The following is a 20136-nucleotide window of genomic DNA, read 5'->3' as shown; positions in this document are numbered from 1 at the left end:
TTTAACTGAAAACTTGGTGACCCTTCTCTTCATGTACAAGAAGGCTAGCAAAGATGGATACAGCTGTAGCAACCTTACAACAAAAAAGACGACCTACAACAGGCTTCTCGTTCAACTGTTCAAGATTTAACTACTTTACTAGAAAGAAAAATGAAGGGAGATTTAGTTGAGACATTCAAAATTGAAATGCAACAGAAAAAACAAAAAAAAATTGACAGAACTCCTTTCTTACCAACACCAGAATTCACACCAACTCCTCTTAAATTAATCTGTAATTTAAAATTCCAACTATCATTATCTATGCTCTCTCCCTCACACATGTAGACCCACACATACACTCTCTCTGTCTCTCTCTTTCTCTCTCACACACACACGCTCTCTCTCTCTCTCTCTTTCTCTCCCTCTCTCTCTTTCTATCTATCTATCTCTATCTTGGCTGTCAAAAATTCGACTCATTGTCCTTTCCAATTCGTCCGTCTTATAGCCACAATTCCTCTCATAATGCAAATTAATGCCATGTGTATATAAAGAATCCGTCTACAAACTCATGTTTTACTTTTCTTCCTTTTCTTTTCCCAATCCCGTCCGTCACCTGACAGGGCAAATAGATACGCTACCGCCTGTGTGAGTAGTATCTTCTATTACAAAAATAATTAATGGGGTTAAAAATTCTGTTCTGAGTATTTGTCACCCTTCCACAGTGGGAATATATTATACAAGGTCGGAAAGTGGGGTTTGAAACCAGCTCCCAAGAGGAAGAGCACTACTCTGGCCAAACAAAGATTGCCTGGGCGACCCCGTTGGCATTCCTCGGGCGATTAACAATTAACTAACATCTTCTCAAACCTGGATGGTTGGGCATCAACAATACAGAACCATGTATAAAATAGACATCCTTAAAAAAATAAATTAAAAAAAAAAAGAAAAAAAAGGTAGAAACTTTGCCGGTCAGAGTTTTGTATCTGTCTTTGCTCGGAAAGATCCTTTTTTGAACGAGGCATTTTTCTTTCTTTCTTTCTTTTTATCCAAAGTACTCCTTTTTAGGCAGCTAGATATTCTCCTCCATAAAAAAAATAATCTGGTTTCGTGTTAACTTTGCCCTCGTAGGGAGGCAAGTAATTAAAACGAGATGAGAATAAAACAGATGTCAATAGGGGTAAAATAAATAAATAAATAAAGAAAGAATAAAGGTAGATATGCTGTTGGTTTGACATTTGACAATTCGAATCAAGAGAAGTTAACTCTACTTAACTTTTTTTCTCTCCCTCTACTTCTTCAGTGCGAGCCTTAAATTTGAAATCAAGTCACTCTCAACACTTAGCAAGCATGGTTTCCCGAAAAAACCTATTCTTCATTTATACTTTCCTCTTTATTTACTTATTTACTTTCGTCTATGGATCCGAAAAGGTCGAAGAGGAAGAAGAACCGTCGGTCATAGACGAGAAAAAGCTAGAATATGCCCGAGGATCGGTGTGTGGCTACTGCGAATATTGCAAGGTAAATATATAATATTTATTTTAAGAACGTTTATTGGTGAAAAAAAGAAAAGAAAATGAAGTCGTCATAGCAGTTAGTTCGAAGTCACCTTTCTTGGTACACGAATGTTTTAAATGAAATCGGCCTTTATTTTTCGTAGTTAGATTTTAACATTTATATGTTACTTTTATTTTATAAAAGTAAAAAGATATATATATATATATATATATAAATAAATAATTTTTAAAATCTTTATAAGAAATTAATTATATTATCAAAATCACACTACGTTTCTATATGCTTTTTTTTTTTTTTTTTTTTTTTAAGAAAGGGGTTAAAATAGTTTAAACTTCCGCTATTTTAATGCCATGGTATTTTTTTCTGTAAAATGTTATAAAATATAAACTAACTACTCGGTTTAAAAAAGAAAAGAATATACTGTTTTAATTTTAATATACGGTCTTCGTTTTTTATTATTATTACTATTATTATTATTATTATTATTATTATTATTAAAAATTGGACACGCCTTGTTATATTTAACATGTAGTTTTGGCCTGGAGAATTTCTTTGTTGGATGAAACACAAACATTTTTGCCCGGTGGCCTTGGCGTTTCTTTAGAATAAGAATGAAAATCGAGATGTTGAACTTCAATTTAAAAATAATGTTATCTACTCAACTGTCATGTCGAAACTAGTAAAATATCCCCGAATTACGAAAAATAATGAAGTAGAAAATTAATTATTAATGAAAATATTTTTCGAAAAACATTTAAAGTTATACATAAATAATAAACAGAATAGGTAGAAGAGGTAACTGCAGTCTGTCTTATTACATTTCCCTCCGAAATGATGGCGTTTCAATGAATCGTGAATTCGTGTAATTGCAACACGACAGCTTGAGTAGATATAACATCGGCTTTTAATGGAAATTCAACTTTGGTTTTCGATTTTTGTCCTTATTCCGAATAAGTACAATGACCTTAAATATACTTCTAAGCTCTGTTCATATATTGAACACTGTTGAAGTAAGTAAAAATTAAATTTAATTATTGCGGGACGGTTTAATCATTCAATTGCGATTTCGGAAGCATAAGTAACCCTACCGGTGTCAGATGAAAACTTAGTCGCGATGTGAAAATTTTCCGATTACCAAACCGGATTTCTTGTTTTAGTGAAAATATGTGAAACTTTTGAACTTTTTTAATGTATTTTATAGATTTATTTTAAACTTTAAAAAAAAAAAAAAAAAAAGAGGCAGTCCGGTTGGTAATCGGAACATTTTCACTAAAGCTGATCATTGCAAAGACGGGGAATGCCTCGTGATCTTAATCTTGAAAGGACCAAGGTTGTAGGTAGAAGGAAAACAGTGAGCAGGAAGAGAGTTCCACAACTTGTAATCCTTGAAAAGAAGTTACTGGAATAGGAAGCTAGACCGAATCAAAATCAATGAAGAAGGGAATATATTAGACAATAGGTGTATCAGAATTTTTGTAGGAATTTTTCACACCTCTAACATGAAACTGCGAATAAAATATAAAAACTCGTAATTTCTCTTTTAAAAGTGGGTTGTTTATTTTCTTTATGGATTATACTTCCAAAGTAAACTATTAAAGTTGTTTTAAAAGTTATATATATATATATATATATATATATATATATATTTTAAACAGTAATGAAATTGAGTTTTACGAGCTCAGTATTTTTCAATTTTTAAACTTTAAAAATCTATCAAAATTTTTCTATTGATTCAATTTTTACGATATTTTCAGGGTCAATGTGAAATTTTATGCTCTTTCCAATAAACCGAATATAATATTTTAGACAAACGTTGTTTTTTTTTTTTTAATTCACCCCCCCCCCCCATTTTCAAGTGTCTATTAAAAAGTAAATAATTAATTTACTCACCAAAGTTTTATATATCACAAATTGAAGATAAAAGATCAATAAATAATATATTCAAATTTAAAACAAAAAAGGTAGTGTTTTTTTAGAAATTTACCTGTAAAGTCCGAAGTTTAAAAACTTCCTTTTTTTTTTTTTTTTAAACACGTTGTTTGTTTTTGGGTTTTTTTTTTTTTTAATGAAACCTTGGTCCTTGCTCCTTTAATTGAAAAAAAAAAAAAAAATAGGGCTTGAATTACATTTTTCGAGTAGTTATAAGCTTGGAAAGATCGGAGGTCGAATTAATTCACGCCTCCCATTTTGAAATGTCTATTAAAAAGTAAATAATTAATTTACTCACCAAAGTGTTAAATATCACAAATTGAAGATAAAAGATCAATAAATAATATATTCAAATTTAAAACAAAAAAAGGTAGTGTTTTTTTAGAAATTTACCTGTAAAGGCCGAAGTTTAAAACCTTTTTTTTTTTAAATGTTTTGTTTTGTTTGTTTTTTTTTGTTTTTTTTTTTGTTTTTAATGGAACCTTGGTTCTTGCTCCTTTAATTGAAAAAAAAAATTAAGGCTTGAATTACATTTTTCAAGGAGTTATAAGCTTGGAAAGACGGGGTGGAATTATTCAATATTTTTCACGAAATTTCTGACACACCTAATACAGTTCTGAGGACCACATGCTATAGAAAAAAGACTGAGACTAGCACCATCACGTCTGTGAGAGAGGTTGCAGTACAGAAGAAAGTGTGGGGCAAATCAAATTACAGATATGTTTCTGCACTTTATCAAGAACCTTAAAATGGGACACAGATTCACCAGCCCAAATATAGCAACAGTACTCCATACAGGGTTTAATAGTAGATTTGTAGCCATAGATCCATTATTACAGAAAATTCGACATTTTCATCTCACAATCTGGTCAAAACGCATGCCCTGACCAGCAACTTCAACCATTTTTTCAGAGTTCCTCTTTATTTGAGATCAATCAAACATTTCTCCTTGGAGAACATGTTGTCCCATTCAAACTCCAGAACAGAATTCTCAAGCAATTCCACTATGGACATTAGGGAATTAATTGAACGAAAGCTTTGGCACGTGGCTATGTGTATTGGCCAAACATGGACAGGCAGTTAGAGGAACTTGTAAAATAATTGTGCCGAATGTCAACTGGTTGCGAAGTCTCCTTGGAAAACAACATTGCATGCGTGGCCTACCCCAGAAATGCCAGGAAAACCATGAAATAATCTATAGGCAACAGATGCAGCTGCTACATTCCGGCGAGCAGACAACAGATCTAATCCAAGCAGATAATATACTCCAGAGAAAACAGGGTTGTGTCAAGGAATATGTAGTATATATATCTGATGGCACAATGCTGTAGGCACTCAAAAGAATCAGAGAATACCATGCCAACTCCAACGAACACTAGGGACCCATATTCCAAGTGGTGATGAATCATTACCTTGTAAAGCCTAGTCAGCAAATGCCAATCATGAGGAATTTGGTATCTCAAGATATGCAACACATAAAGCTCCTTATTAACTATTAGATGTATAAGACAAGTGGTTGTCAAACCTGCAGTTGCTAGATATTATTACTCTCAGATAATTATGACGTTTCGAGAATGACACAAAGGTGTCTTGAAACCAAATCCCATGGACAGGAACAGGGGAGAGCTATCTAGAAGGCAATAGCACAACTGTTTTTGCAATACTATGTAAGGTCTGGGTGACACAGAAATTTTGTGTAATCGGCATAATAGCTTGAGAATACAGTCAAGTCATCACAGTTAAAATGAGATGCTGCACTGTCCATTGATGTCAGCAGGCCGTTGATGAAGAGCAAAAATAACGGCGCAATAACACTTACCTGCAGCACCTCAGCTGAGACAGGAAACTCATTTGACAAACAGCTAACAACCAAAGTAGCTTACAACTGATCAGACCAGTAGTTGCAGATTCAAGAGAAAAGCTTGCCTCGGACACCAAATGATGGTAATTTCTGCTGCAGGGACGAGTAAGTAACGGTTCCAAATGCGTTGGTAAGATCTCTAAAAATGGTAAGGTCTAAAAATGCTGAAATCGTGCACTTCTTAGGCTCGTGTTCGGAGGCCAAATGCTGATAAAGACAGGCAGCTTGTTCCATGGCAGAGTGCGATTTTAGAAAACAAAACTGAGATGGATTGATGAGCTTATTTTCTATGTATGTGAAGTAAAGCGGTCATTCACAATGTTGTCAAGACGAGGCCAGAGAAATTGGATAATAGCTAGATAACTTTGATCTATCACTTTTACGCTTGTAAACTAGAACCACGGTGGAGATCTTCCATAGAAGAGATATGCGATCAGATACAAAAAACAGATTAAACAAATGAATCAACTCAAGGGCTTTGATAATGAGCAAGCACACTGATTGAACAGAATATTGGGAATAGTATCTGGCCCCATACTCTTTCCAGTGTCAAATTTATTCGGTTTTGCAAAAAGAATATTTGGTGTGAACCGAATATCAGTAAAGGCGCACCTGTTGAAGGTGTTGAAGCATAGTGCACTGCACTCAAGCGGGTTGGACCTGCATAGTATTGCTTTATCAAATGATATGCTACCGGTAACTGTTTCGTCAGGGATGATGTCAGGCACCAAAGTAGTTTTTTGGCAAGTCACCAATAATTACATGATGAGACTATCAACACTGTTATTGGCCTGGTAATAATTGTGTGCCTTGATACGATTTATTTCAGAAGACGGTTTTGTGCATTTCAAAATAGTTGTAGATCGTACTCCGAATCATGTGATCGATATTGAGACCAGGCAAATTTTTTAATTAGAGACAAGTGTTGGAGTTCTAGTGTTACAAATGGTAATGAGTGATTACTAGGGCTATGACAACAGCATATTCTTTTCATTGTTTTGACTCTCGAGTGTGTATCCGTTGATATCTTATATGCTTTTATATAGAGTGATGTGGTTCTCGGTTGATTAACTGTCAGATATATACTCGAGAGTCAAAACAATGATAAGGATATAGTGATTATGCAATCTTGCAGCATGTTTAGGCACATGATCCAGTATTACTAAGCTGAGCTGAGAGATTAGAAAATTGCAAGCAATATCAGGATCATCATATTTGTAAAATATATCCCAGGGCAGAACCTTGATTGCTGTATCAATCAGACCAATCTGTTCTGGTATGTTAGGAATTTCAGTTGAATTTGTAGCATCATGCAAACCGAAGGAAACAATTGCATGGTTCGACATATCCACAGGAGGGTCTGATGACAGCACACTAAATATTTTAGGCTCAGATATTAAAATAACATCTAATAAAGACGGACGTCAGGTAGGACTGTCAGGGAATCTTGTCGCAGTCCTTACAATCTGAGTAAAACTAAAGTCAATAAAAAAGTCAATGATCATCTGCATCGGTTGTTAATCAATTTGAGTTCCAACAGTTGAAACCGCTGAGTATCATATATGTAGTGTTGTGCGATACACAGTATGAATCTATAGATGATTCAAAAAAGCAGGCTCCTTCAGTCTTGGACAGACTATGGATAACCACGAAGGGTTGCTTGCGCATGAAATTTTTGTGGCAGGAGGTGTGCAATCTCCAACCACACCTCTCCTGAGATGACATTGTTAAATACCAGTGGCAAGTGAAGGTCAGGACGACTGAAAACAAATGCTGAGATAAGCGGAGAGCACATACAGCACCTAGAATTCCCAAATGGTCACCCATCTGGTACTAAACAGGCTCAATGTTGGTTAACTTCGGTGATCTGACGAGAACCGGTGTGTCAACGCGATTATGCCGTACATAGATGATTCAATGTGCAGTAAAATAGACATGTCAGCACTCGGTGGTTGATATGCAAAACCTGTCAGCAAATTTGCTAAATTGTTAGTAATAGTCAGATAACCTCATGATATTTGCACTCAAGGGAATCAAGTCGCTTAAAAATGGCATTGTTATTAACATAGATTAGAAGGCTGCTATTTTTTAAATTCTTGTCATTGTTGTTCAACAATCAGGACATTTGGGAAATAAAAGAAGCAATAATCTGATGATTTCAAAGGAAGATTTTGGCGTTATTAACGTTAATGGCGTGCTGGAGAAAGTTTTGTAGTCAACATGGCTGGCTAAAATCTGATTTTTAAAATCGATTTAAACACAAAATTAAATTTTAATCTAAATCTTAAAAAGCACTTGCCTTTAACACTAACCCTAAGTCCGGATGGCAATGCAAAAGTCAATTTATAGCTTACAGGACGCTTAAATATTTATTTTGCCACAAATTTTAATAGGAACAAACTTGCAAAGCAAAAATTAAGAAGTTAAAGTATAACTAGTTAATAATTAAAGAATAGAAAGATGGTTGTAATTGCAACAAAATTAAAATAAGTTTATATTTATTAAAAACAAAATTTTGTTTCATTTTGGAACAAGAAATATGATGCCAACAATCAATGATATCTAAAATTTGGTCAAAAACCAAACACTAAATAGGTAAGATATTCTAATAGTCCTTTTTTTTTAATACTGAGTCACCGTATATCAACACTAAAAATCATTTAAGGATAAGGACTAATGAGATGGACGAATTCTCAGTTGAATGATGAAGAATATTATGAGAGGATTGAAAATGAAGACTGGAATGAATAAAATTTATTTACTTATGAGGTTGTTTTATTACAAGTATCTGTTAACATTGTATTTAAAGACAATCTGGAGGGAATCAGTCTCTTGCTAATGTGTCCCACAGATAAATTCTTGGAAAGATTCTGCTTATGGAAATACTATAGGATGTTAGGTACACGAAGCAAGAAAGGAAAGTGCTTTGTAGTTGCGGTAGAAAGACGAGTTCTTGTTGTGAATGTCTTACATGCTGGAAACAGAATGGAACTCAGTCGATCACCTGCCATGGAAATAACGATAGTAGAGGATTACTAGCAACATTCTCTTCTGTGAGAAAAGTGTGTAAAAAAAAAAAAAAAGACACGATCAAATCCTCCACTAGATTTTGAAGTCGATTTTGTATTTTGTTCTATCAAGGAACGATATTACACAAGTTCGAATGGTTCATTTGCTGAATAATAAGAAAAAACAAAATGGTGACGCCCAGTTTAATTTTATCTTTGACGATCATACAAACTAATGTGAATTCTCACTGATCATATGCAAATAAGATGCTGCTGGTTTGAATAAAGAAACTTGTTTTTCAGAGACTGAGCTCATTCGCATTTTGGAGTGGCAAACTTTGACAGCGGCATGTTGGATTTTGGAGTCTCAAACTTTGACAAGTTTGTCAAATTCAACCCCAGACATTATTAGTTGAAAGTGCAAAATTGTTAACAATTAATAATTTAGCCACAAAAGCATTTCTATTTTGTAAGGATAGGAGCTAGTTCCAGCTTCAGATTCTTAAGCACAATGATCAGAATGTTATTTCAACCAGATGCCTTGCTGACATCAAGGTTCTCAATAAGTTTGGCAGCACCTCAGGCAGATATATGGGTATTACTTAAAGTAATTTTATTCATAAGAAGAAATTTTCGAAGTATGTAACTCTGATTGCAAGAGGTAGAATTTGAAACAAAGTTCTTTGCAAAAAGCTTTGTTTTATGAGACGCTGAAGAAATCACCTCTGGTGATTAATGATAGAAGTTTTAGATTATCCTGTTTGCTATTCTCCAAAACTCTTGAAGGATGCCTCTGCTCATCAATTTCAAATTTAACACATTGAACATAGAACTTTTTTTATTTTCTATAACCCATCCTGTACTGCTGCCATGTCGGTCATCTGAGCCAGACTGATTTTTATATAGACTCTAGTGAAGTATGTTATGTTATTCCCAATAACATGGTACAACAATGACAAATGAAAATTGGCAGAAGCAAAGTTTGATTTTTTCAGCTTAAATGCGATTTGGGTCTGATTGACAATCCCACAAAATAACTTTATACATTAGATTAACAGCAAAAACAATCAATACTCTCCTCGTATAAATTCTAATTAAGGACATTATTATATTGCTAATAACCTGGCACAATAATAACAAATGAAAATTGGCTAACCAGAAACAAAGTTTGACTTTTCAGTTTAAATGCGATTTGGGTTTGACTGAAAATCTGACAACAAGATAACTTTATATGTAAGATTTTTTTTTGTTTTATTTATTTGCTTGTAGTGAGGGTGGGGGTAGGAGGTGAGCTTTTGACAAAAATCCTTCATGTTTTACTGTTAAAATGTTTTTGACTCATAATGGGGGGTATGACTCCAATATTGGATTTTGACGATCATTTTTATAACCATAGTTATAATAATCAACCAATCAGAAGCTTCAAAAGTTACTCTAAAAAATGTCGAATTTTGGATTTGATCAGTTCGCCGTCGCCTCTGTCACCGAACGACTCAAGATCAAGACTACATTGATTCTTCGTCGATTTGATTTACTGCTGCCATCTTTGTTCAACATAATGTCTTAACACCTAACATTTACCATTCATTTGTTTTTTGTTTTTTTTGCATGTTCAGTTTGTATAGGTGTAATAATCAGCAAAATGTTTTGTATAGGTGTAATAATCAGCAAAATTTTTTGTATAGGTGTAATAATCAGCAAAATGTTTTGTATAGGTGTAATAATCAGCAAAATGTTTTGTATAGCTGTAATAATCAGCAAAATGTTTTCTCTTTTCAGTTTTGCAAATTATGCGATAAGGATTGTCCATGTGAAGTGTCACCAACCAAACCCAATTGTAAGATGTGCAAAGTAAGTATATTTCTCCTTCTAAAAAAGAATAAGCAAAAAAACAGTGTTGCTAGAGAGCTCTTTTTATTTTTATTTTTTTTTTTTTTTAAATCCAGTAAGGGACGGGGGACAAAGTAAGTCTGTAAGGAGCTAGCAAAAATGATGGATGATTGTCGCAAAGATAGGGGATATCTAGATACCTATTGACCTTAATCTTGAAAAGACCAAGGCTGTAGGTAGAAGAGGAAAACAGTCAGCAGGACGAGAGTTCCACAAGCCTGCAGTAATGGAAAAAAGCTACTGGAATAGGAGGCTGTATTACAATGAGGTATCAAAAAAGAAAATCGATGGAGACCACGAGACCAACGAGTCAAACGAGCTGGAACAAAGGAAGCAAGGGATAAATCAGACAGTTCTGAAGAACACGTTATAATAGTACTTATAGAAAAGACTGAGACTAGCAACATCTGTAAGAGAGAAGTTGCAGAGAAGAAGGAAGGGTATGACCAATAATCTTTTTGGAATATTGTATAATAGAGAAAGTATTTAATCGGGCCATTTCTTGCAATTTATTTGCATTCATCTTTTCCTTTCTTAAACAAGAGTAGGAGAGCACGTAGTACAATGGGGAAAGGAGTGGCTGGTTACTTTTAATGCATCTAAAACCAAGCTTCTCTCTTTACATCATCAACATTCTAATCCACATTTGTCATCAATTGAAATGAATGGCTCTCGTCTTCAGGAGGCCTCAAGTTTTGACAAGCTTCTGGGCTTGACCATTACTCCTGATCTTAAATGGAACACGTATATCAAATCTGTTGCCAAGGCCGCTGGAAAAATGGTGGGATCTTTCTATCGATCCGGTAGATATCTCACTGCTGATGCTATTCTCTATCTATATAAGAGCCAGGTACGTCCAAGGATGGAATACTGTTGCCACATCTGGGCAGGAGCTGCTAGAAAGGGCTTGTCCTGCCTTGATAGAGTTCAAAATAGACTTCGTAGCCTCGTAGGAGATGTCCTTTTCTCCTCCTTGCAACCTCTATCTCACAGAAGAGATGTTGCGAGTTTGTCTCTGATGTATCGTTATTTTCATGGAAAGTGTTCAACTGAGCTTCAATCTATGGTCCCCCCTCGCCAAACTTTCACAAGAAACACTCGTCTAGCTGTAAACACTATCAATAATTTCCCCCACTCTTTATCTGTGCCTAAACCTAAACGTAGATTCCATGAACAAAGCTTCTTTCTTAGAACTGCACGCCTGTGGAATTGTCTTCCGTTTTCCTGCTTTCCGGCTGACTACAATATGGTTGTGTTCAAGTCTAAAGTAAATAAGTTCTTGATGAGCCGTTCCATATGAGTTATCAAATTTACCAAATTTTCATTACTAATGATTACTATATTGACCAATTTCTACTGTACACTCTTTAACCCTTATCCTTGAGTGGCCTCTGGGCCTTGATAATGTGGTGACGCCTATGTAAAAAAAAAAAAAAAAAAAAAAAGCAAATAACATAAAATTTACTCCCATCATGCCTCACTGAAGTGATGTTAATGTATGAAGTAAATGCTAAAACATACATTGTTCCGAATGAACAGGCAGGACGGTTTGCAGCAGCTGAAATAGCTATGGTTAACCCTAACCCACATGTACTGTTACATTTACACACATACATAAATAGGTATATAAGTTTTATCTTCTGTTCGTTTATTTGTTTATTTTGGAGTGCATTGACTTTTTTATATTTAACTATAGATATATATGTATGTATGTATAGATACTTGTATTAAATAATATATATGTACAGATACTTGTATTAAATAATATATATGTACAGATACTTGTATTAAATAATATATATGTACAGATACTTGTATTAAATAATATATATGTATAGATACTTGTATTAAATAATATATATGTAGAAATACTTGTATTAAATAATATATATGTAGAAATACTTGTATTAAATAATATATATGTATAGATGCTTGTATTAAATAATATATATGTAGAGATGCTTGTATTAAATAATATATATGTAGAGATGCTTGTCTTAAATAATATATATGTAGAGATGCTTGTCTTAAATAATATATATGTAGAGATGCTTGTCTTAAATAATATATATGTAGAGATGCTTGTCTTAAATAATATATATGTAGAGATGCTTGTCTTAAATAATATATATGTAGAGATGCTTGTCTTAAATAATATATATGTAGAGATGCTTGTCTTAAATAATATATATGTAGAGATGCTTGTCTTAAATAATATATATGTAGAGATGCTTGTCTTAAATAATATATATGTAGAGATGCTTGTCTTAAATAATATATATGTAGAGATGCTTGTCTTAAATAATATATATGTAGAGATGCTTGTCTTAAATAATATATATGTAGAGATGCTTGTCTTAAATAATATATATGTAGAGATACTTAGAGATACTTGTCTTAAATAATATATATATATATATATATATATATATATATATATATAATATAAAGCTGAATGTCTGTGTGTGTCTGGTCACGAATAGGCTTCTATATGGTTGACTATTTAAAAAACTGATTACATATAATGATAGAAGATGTATCGAGATACAGGAATGGGTATGTTTGATCTGGCAGAACAGTGGTTCATTAAAATTGTGGGGTCTGCGTTCGCGCCTGGTCCACAAAGTATGGAAATAAAAAATTTAAAAATTAAAAAAAAAACGTTTACAAGTGTTTTTGATATAGATATACATAAGAATACTTTGATAAGTATGTTTTAACTTAAATAGGGATGGTATAATAAAATTGTGGGGTCTGCGTTCGCGCCTGACCTCCATAGAATGGAAATAGGCACAAACTTTAATAAAGACTTTTCATATCTATCTGCGCGAGTATACTTTGATAATTATGTTTCAGTTTGAAGAAATATGGTATAATAAAATTATGGGGTGTTCGTTCGCGCCTGACCTCCATAGAATGGAAATATGTCACAAAGTTTAACAAGGTTTTTAATATAGATCCACAGAATATTGTGATAAGTGTTTCAGTGTGAACTGGTATGGTATAATAAATTATGGGATTTATCTATTTTATTTTTACTTTCATCATATTTTGCTTTTACCCCCAAATTCGAAGCTCTCATTACAACCCTTCCTTTTCATAACCTATCATACTTTCATAAATCAAAGTCCATTTTCTGTAGGCTGTTTTTGAACACAGTCAACGATGGGTACTTTGTCTAGTATATATATATATATGTATAGATACTTATCTTAAACTATATGTATAGATACTTATCTTAAACTATATGTATAGATACTTATCTTAAACTATATGTATAGATACTTATCTTAAACTATATGTATAGATACTTAAACTATATGTATAGATACTTAAACTATATGTATAGATACTTATCTTAAATTATATATATATATATATGTATAGATACTTATATTAAACTACATATATGTATAGATACTTATTACTTTGAACACTTTTTGTCATGAAAGGACCATCAAGATTGAAATGCTGTTAACATAAAATCATCAATTAATGTTAAAATTGCATAATCGTGACATTTATTGGATAGGTTTCTAACAGTATTTTGCTTCATTTTAAAGTCATTATCGAGACTTCAATGATGCAAGTGTCAAGACGCGGCCATTTTTTTCTTGTTCTCGCGTAAGTCTAGATACTACTTGCTTTTCGAACTGAATAAACGCTTTAAAATAAGCAAAAACACTAAAAACTTATCCAGCTAGATAGACTAACTTGCCTTTGGTAACATTTATTTCTTTTTACCACTTTTTCTTACAGTTATCTATTGTAAAATGAACCTGTAGACTTGAAGACATATTTATGCAGAATAGAAGTAGCAGCAGCAGCAGCAGCTAATCCAACGGACAGCTGTCCATCATAAATGGTTTTAATTATTGCAACAATGAATCGTCACGCATGTCAAATTACATATAGATTTGTTTTTAATAGCCATGTATTTTATTTTAAAAACATTATGACCTTTCTAAGCAAGAAACCACATTTATTATAAATTTAAGAGTAAAAAAAAAAAATAAAAAAAAGGGACTAAAACATACTTTTATGCTGATATCCTAATTTAAAAAAATATTTATATTAAAAAAACAGTTACGTCCGTGTGTTTATAATGACTTATTTGGTATTTATAGATACTTTATTTTCCTTAATTCTTGTGTTAATTTCTGGTGACTTGAAGGTACAATAACAGCCTACAAAGTATCTTACAATATTTATTTTTCTTTGCTATTTTAAAATTTAACGTAACAGGTCAATTATGTGCACATTCCACAAGAAAACATAAAAAATATTGTCAGAAATAGATTCCATTGTTTATATATTCACTAGTTTGAAATTTTATTTTATTTTTGTCGCATGGCAGTTTGAAAGTTTCTGTTTTGTCAAACTCCAGTTTAAAATAGCATTTTTTATCACTTCGGTTTAAAACGTCACTAAAGAATGGATCCATTCTCGTTCAAATAGCATCCAATTTTAAAATGTACTTTTTCAAAAAAGTCTAAACAAAATGTGATGCATGTAATGATTTGCAGAATGTCGGGGGAAAAAAAAACATCAATAAATTGTTTGTTTCTTTTTCTTCATTTTTTTTTTTTTTCTAGTATTGCAAATACTGCTACTTGTGTTCAGCTGCCTGCAACACCTTCTGCAAACCCGGTGAGTGAAACTGATTTTCATTTTTTCATTTTTTTTTTATTTAATCTATCATTATTTATTTATTTATTTATTATTTTATCTATAATTTTGTATATTATTTATTTTATCATATATTTTTATTTATATATATATTTATATATATATAAATATATATTCAAGAAAATATCTGTCATTAATACTATGATATATACAGGGCTCTACATTGCGAATGAATCAGTCGCATTTGCGAGTGATTTTTCAAAGTGGCGACTAGAAATAATGAAACGCTTATCTTTTGGCGATTACACTTCTTTCACTGACAATCTTCCAAAGCTCACTACTGTGTGAAAAATATCTTTTCAACTTTTTTTTTTTTTTAATAAAACGAACAAAGTTTAATTATTTAAACAATAAAAGTTTAATAGAACAATATACTCTTTTTTTTATGGAGGCTGTTTAAAAATATCTGAAGGAAAACAGAATGTTTATACCTTCAAGTATCAACATAAAATTTGTTGTATATTTAGAATTACACTTATTAAAAAAAATACAGAAAAATATTTATGATGCATATACTCGTCATAAAATTAAGATGTCATATTCTAAAAATCATATGGGTTTGGCTAGTAACTTTTCTATTTGGCTAATAAACGAAAATATTTAGTTGTCAAAGGTCAACTGAAGACATATTTGTCCATAGAGTCCTGATATGATATAATCACATTAATCAAGTTAAGCAACATTGAGCCTAGTCAATGACAGATGGGTGACCATTTGAAAATACCAGGCACTATGTGTAGGAGGATGTTGACACCTCCTAACAAGAACTGCAAAAACCAATGAAACCTTTTACAAAACTTAATTATATTATGCAAAAACAAAAACAACAATCTACTTTTCCCCCTTTTCCTTCTTCCCATTTCCCCTTTCTCTTTCTATCTCTCCCACTTTCTAACTGATTTCCTTACTTAAATTGTACCAAATATTAATACTGTAACTCTTTTCCCTCTCCCATTCAAAACTCATTCATATTCTACAGGTCAGGGAACAAAAACGATAAAATCCACTATAAAACAACTAAACCAAACACTTACTAGTAATTGAAGATACAAAGAGCTTGAAGAATAAAAACTTTCTACAAAATGACTGTATGCAACGTGAATACTATTTCCCAAATAACTGGATTCGGCATTAAATAACCTGAAAAGGGCTGATGTGCCGTAAAGCAAGCAAACCAAAATGTACAGATATATATTTGAAAATATAAAGAACTTGAAGTGTAAAAACTGTTTCTAAAATAACCGAATTCAGCATTAAATAACCCAAAAAGGGTTGATATGCTATAAAACAAAAGAACCAAGCCAAACCATCCCAATCAATCTTCCAGTAGTTAAACGTCTTCCTGTGGAAGAGACAATCAGTAGATGATTTCACAGGAAGCTCAAATCTCAATATAATCAGAAGAACCTAATGAAGGAAAATAAAACCAGATTGAACAAGTGAGAAAAAGATCACGTAAGGATGATTGATGGTCATTATCAGTAATGTGTGTACGAAAAGTGACAATGTGGGACAAGTTATGAGACAGAAACGTTAAAATAGATTTTACGAGCCATGCAAATGTATGAAAGTGTCTAAGCAGACAAGAGGCAAATAATCATCCAGATGTGGATCGTTGCTATCAATAGAAGGATCTAGATTAATCTAACGAAGAGCAAGGATGTGAGATTTGCCAAGGAGAAAAAACTGAGTATCAGGGAAAATTTTTAATACACAAAATTAATTAGCGTAGTTGAATTTCAAAATAGGATACCCTTGTATTGTCACTGCTATGAAAAATGGATAAAACTAGTTGTAAAACAATGTCCCCTGCCAGGTATAGGCATTTCATCTTTACTAAGTTAAACTTTTTGTTTTTTATTTTCCAATTTGAATGTTACTTTTTATTATCTTATGCTTGCATTTTACTTTTTATTTTATTATTATTATTATTATTATTATTATTATTATCTTGTGCTTGCAGGTGGAATTGTCGACAAAGTCTCTGCTGCAATACTCAAGTGAGTTTTTATGACAACTTTTTTTTTTTTTTTTTTTTTTCAATTTGATTCATATTTGATGAAACGTGTGTCGTGCAAGTGATGTAATGTTTACAAACATGGATGGTGAAATATTCAAACTAAGTTCAAATTCTGTTACGTTCACTGCAGAGATTTTTATTTCTAAAAGAAGGTTCAATTTTCACTGAAGAGAAAATAGGACTTATACTCAAAGATATGCATTGAAAGATGAAATGAAAGCAACACCTTTTGAAGAAAAGGAACAACAATGGTGTAAGTTGAACGATTTTGTACCAGGAGTACAAGTGCAGTTTGTTGGAATACATTCTAAAGAAGTATTTGTGAGGCAAGCACAGGTATGCAACCTTGCAGTAATCAAATAGTGGATGGGGCTTGGTATACAGTGCAGAACCGGGTTAGGCATTTTTTTTTTTTGTGTATCCTGTCCAAAAAAGGGAGACTAGTGGTTGGTACATCAGCCCTGATGTGGCAACAATGCTCCAAGCATGGCCGAATGGCGGCTTTGTTAGCTGAAGGAATTATGAGAAATATTTTTCAATCATATTAATGTGAACATTTTCACTAAAGTCTAACATTTTTTTCAATTTTATTTATTTATTTATTTTTAAATTAAAATTTAAAAAAAAATTTTTTTTGTTTAATTTTATTTATTTATTTATTTATTTATTTATTTATTGACCCTGTCATTTTCTTAACCTGAATTTTAACAAGATATAAGTGGGGAGAGAACTCAGTGAAAAAAGGCGGTTCTTATTCAGAATTTCCCCTCTATCAAAAATAAAGGAAAATCTGTATGATGTGCGCACTCATGACTAAACAAAAATATCGTATTCCAAAAATCACATAAATTGATTAAAACGTTTTATTTTTAAATGAGAAAATCAAATTTTATGAATAGCCGAAGAATGGCTGTCTTGTCCGCCATTTTAAAAATAACATCCTAAAAAATAAAAAAAATTTTTACAAAGCAGAGGTAGATAACTCAGCATTAATTCATACTTACTAGATTTATGTTGTAATGCCTACAAATTCCCATTAATCGCTTAAAAATGAGTTTCTTTATAAAAATAAAACTACTTGATCAATTTACATAATTTTTGGAATGTGATGCTTTCATTTCATCACAAATGCATACATCATATAGATTTTGCTTTATTTTTGTTTTTTAATATAGGATGAATTTTGGACAAGAACCAAAATGACTGATGCCAACTAACTAGCCGGCAGGGGCATATTTTACTTGTCCTTTTCTCCGGTGATGTTATCATCTGAACTTTTGATAATATTGCTATTGTTATTTATTTGTTTAACCATGTCTTCCTCCTTTTATCTGGTAATATTGTTTTTTGAACATTTGATAATATTGCTATTGTCATTTATTTGAAGTTTTTATCTAAGAATTCCAATCTTTTTTTTTTTTCTCTTTTACATCACCTCTTTCTGCAGTTCCCTACCATTCCACGACAAAGATGACATCAACAAAGACATTGATTCGGTTAAAACGTGGATCGATAAGAACAAGAAGGAAGAACTTTAAAAAAGGCAGACTCTAACATCATTCGTTCATATGCATTCCCCACCGATTTTGTTTTGAAGATGTTTTTGTTGTTTTTGTTTTTTTTAACTTGTGTTTCCTGCTGTTTTAAAAAAAAAAAAAAAAAGTTATTTTTCCAATTTTTTTATTTTTTTTTTTTTAATGTTTTTAATATCTTTACAATTACTGTTTCCACCCCACTTCTGATTGCTTCTTTGTTTTTAGTTGATTTTTTTTTTTTTTTTATCAAATTGTTAGGTGAAAGTACAGAATAGATAAAGGAAGCTCCTATCTTCCCATGTTAAGAACGGCTTTACTAAATAATTACATTATTATTTGGAAAAAGCATTCTTAACATGGGGAGGGGCAACCCAGAAGTGGAAACAGGGTACTTGTACAGTTTAATCAAGACATTCAAAAATATGAATATCGAAAAAAAAAAAAAAAAAAAAAAAAAAAAAGTTATATTGTACATATTCATTATGAAACGAAGTTCTCAAAAAAGAAATTCACTTAATTTCATCAAGTAGTTTTTATTTTACAGCGAAAAAACAATTTGTTATGATACCAGGCAAAAGGTTCGATTTTTAGGAAGAAAAGCCAGTAATAAAGATGGGGAGGGAGTGTCGGCGCTTTAACTGGAGTTATCTCCCCATGGCGTGTTCAGCAAATTTCATAATGGCTGACTTCAACGCGCTCTCATAAAACCATGTTTTTCTGCTGTAAAATAAAAACTACTTGATCAAATTAAATTTTTTTTCGGAGATCTTCAGTTCAAAACGGATACGTACAATATAACCTTTTTTTTTTCGATATTTTCATTTTTTAATGTCTTCATTAAACTGTACAAGCGCTGGAAACAGTAATTGTAGAAACAACCAATTTTTTTTTTCTCCATCTCAAGATCAGTGCACTCTAAAAAAGGCCTTTCATTTTTGTCATATTTGCCTTTAAAGAGAAAATTACATCCTAAATCTTGTGCAATAACACTGGCTCATTTGATGAAGATGAATTTTGAGAGCAGCCGAAAACGGTGTGCGTTTTTGAACACTCTGGTTTTGATGGAGTAAAGAAAAAAAAAAAATGCATTACATGTTGTGTGTTAATTGTTTAGCCTTCAACAACCCTAACCCACCTGCGAACTGGTTTTACAGTTTTGATCTCTCTAAATTGATTTCATTTGCACCGTCGCATCAGAATATACAATGATACTTCTTTCATAAGATCTTTTAAAGCAATATGAAATGATGTAAAAAGTGGTTTGAACCTATCTCCTCCCCCTCCTTTTTTTTCTATTTTCCCATCACATTTTCCTTTATCTTCCCCTTCTATTTCCCTCCCCCTCTTCTTTTTTCCACCTCTTCATCCACTTTTCTTTTATCTCTTATGGAGGCTTGTAAAGTGAGACCGACAATTTTTCCATCCGATATGTTGCAGCCAGGATTGTGTTGTTAATTTCATCAGCAAACCTCTTATTAGCAATCATTAAAATAACTTCTAAATTGTATTTGTTACTGGCGTTAGGAAATAGTGTAGATTGTTCGATAAAATTTTTGTCTCTTTTCCAGAATTCAACCTAATTTTAAAAAAAAAAAAAAATCTTTGATGTGCATACTCTTCACAAAACGAAAATATCATATTCCAAAAACTATGTAAATTGATTGAGTATATTTTTATATAGAAAATAATTTTTTTTTAGCAATTAATAGT

At 32.1% G+C, this 20136-nt stretch overlaps 1 protein-coding gene and 1 pseudogene across 1 annotated transcript; one reads left to right on the top strand and one right to left on the bottom strand.

Annotated features, from left to right (window-relative positions):
- The first annotated feature begins 1214 nt into the window (after positions 1-1214).
- Positions 1215-19514, top strand: LOC145260434 (uncharacterized). The gene is made up of 5 exons (XM_080118438.1): positions 1215-1497; positions 10072-10143; positions 14778-14832; positions 16835-16871; positions 18339-19514. Exons 1-5 carry the CDS (start codon positions 1327-1329, stop codon positions 18427-18429), a joined length of 426 nt encoding a protein of 141 aa, XP_079974564.1. The 5' UTR covers positions 1215-1326; the 3' UTR covers positions 18430-19514.
- LOC145260933 (5S ribosomal RNA) lies at positions 7075-7191 on the bottom strand (annotated as a pseudogene).
- Positions 19515-20136: the final 622 nt, after the last annotated feature.

Source organism: Euprymna scolopes, chromosome 36 (genome assembly GCF_053919585.1).
Source record: "Euprymna scolopes isolate OS-2025 chromosome 36, ASM5391958v1, whole genome shotgun sequence".
NCBI classification, from domain to species: Eukaryota; Metazoa; Mollusca; class Cephalopoda; order Sepiida; family Sepiolidae; genus Euprymna; species Euprymna scolopes.
The sequence above is the reverse complement of the archived record's forward strand: the minus strand, read 5'-3'. Positions and strand labels throughout refer to the sequence as shown.

Bases quoted from the DNA above. Each gene is read 5' to 3' on its own strand.
- LOC145260434 (XM_080118438.1), top strand. From the start codon at position 1,327: ATGGTTTCCCGAAAAAACCTATTCTTCATTTATACTTTCCTCTTTATT. The intron at 1,498-10,071 runs GTAAATATATAA...TTCTCTTTTCAG, and splicing joins GCTACTGCGAATATTGCAAG to TTTTGCAAATTATGCGATAA. The intron at 14,833-16,834 runs GTGAGTGAAACT...TTGTGCTTGCAG, and splicing joins CAACACCTTCTGCAAACCCG to GTGGAATTGTCGACAAAGTC.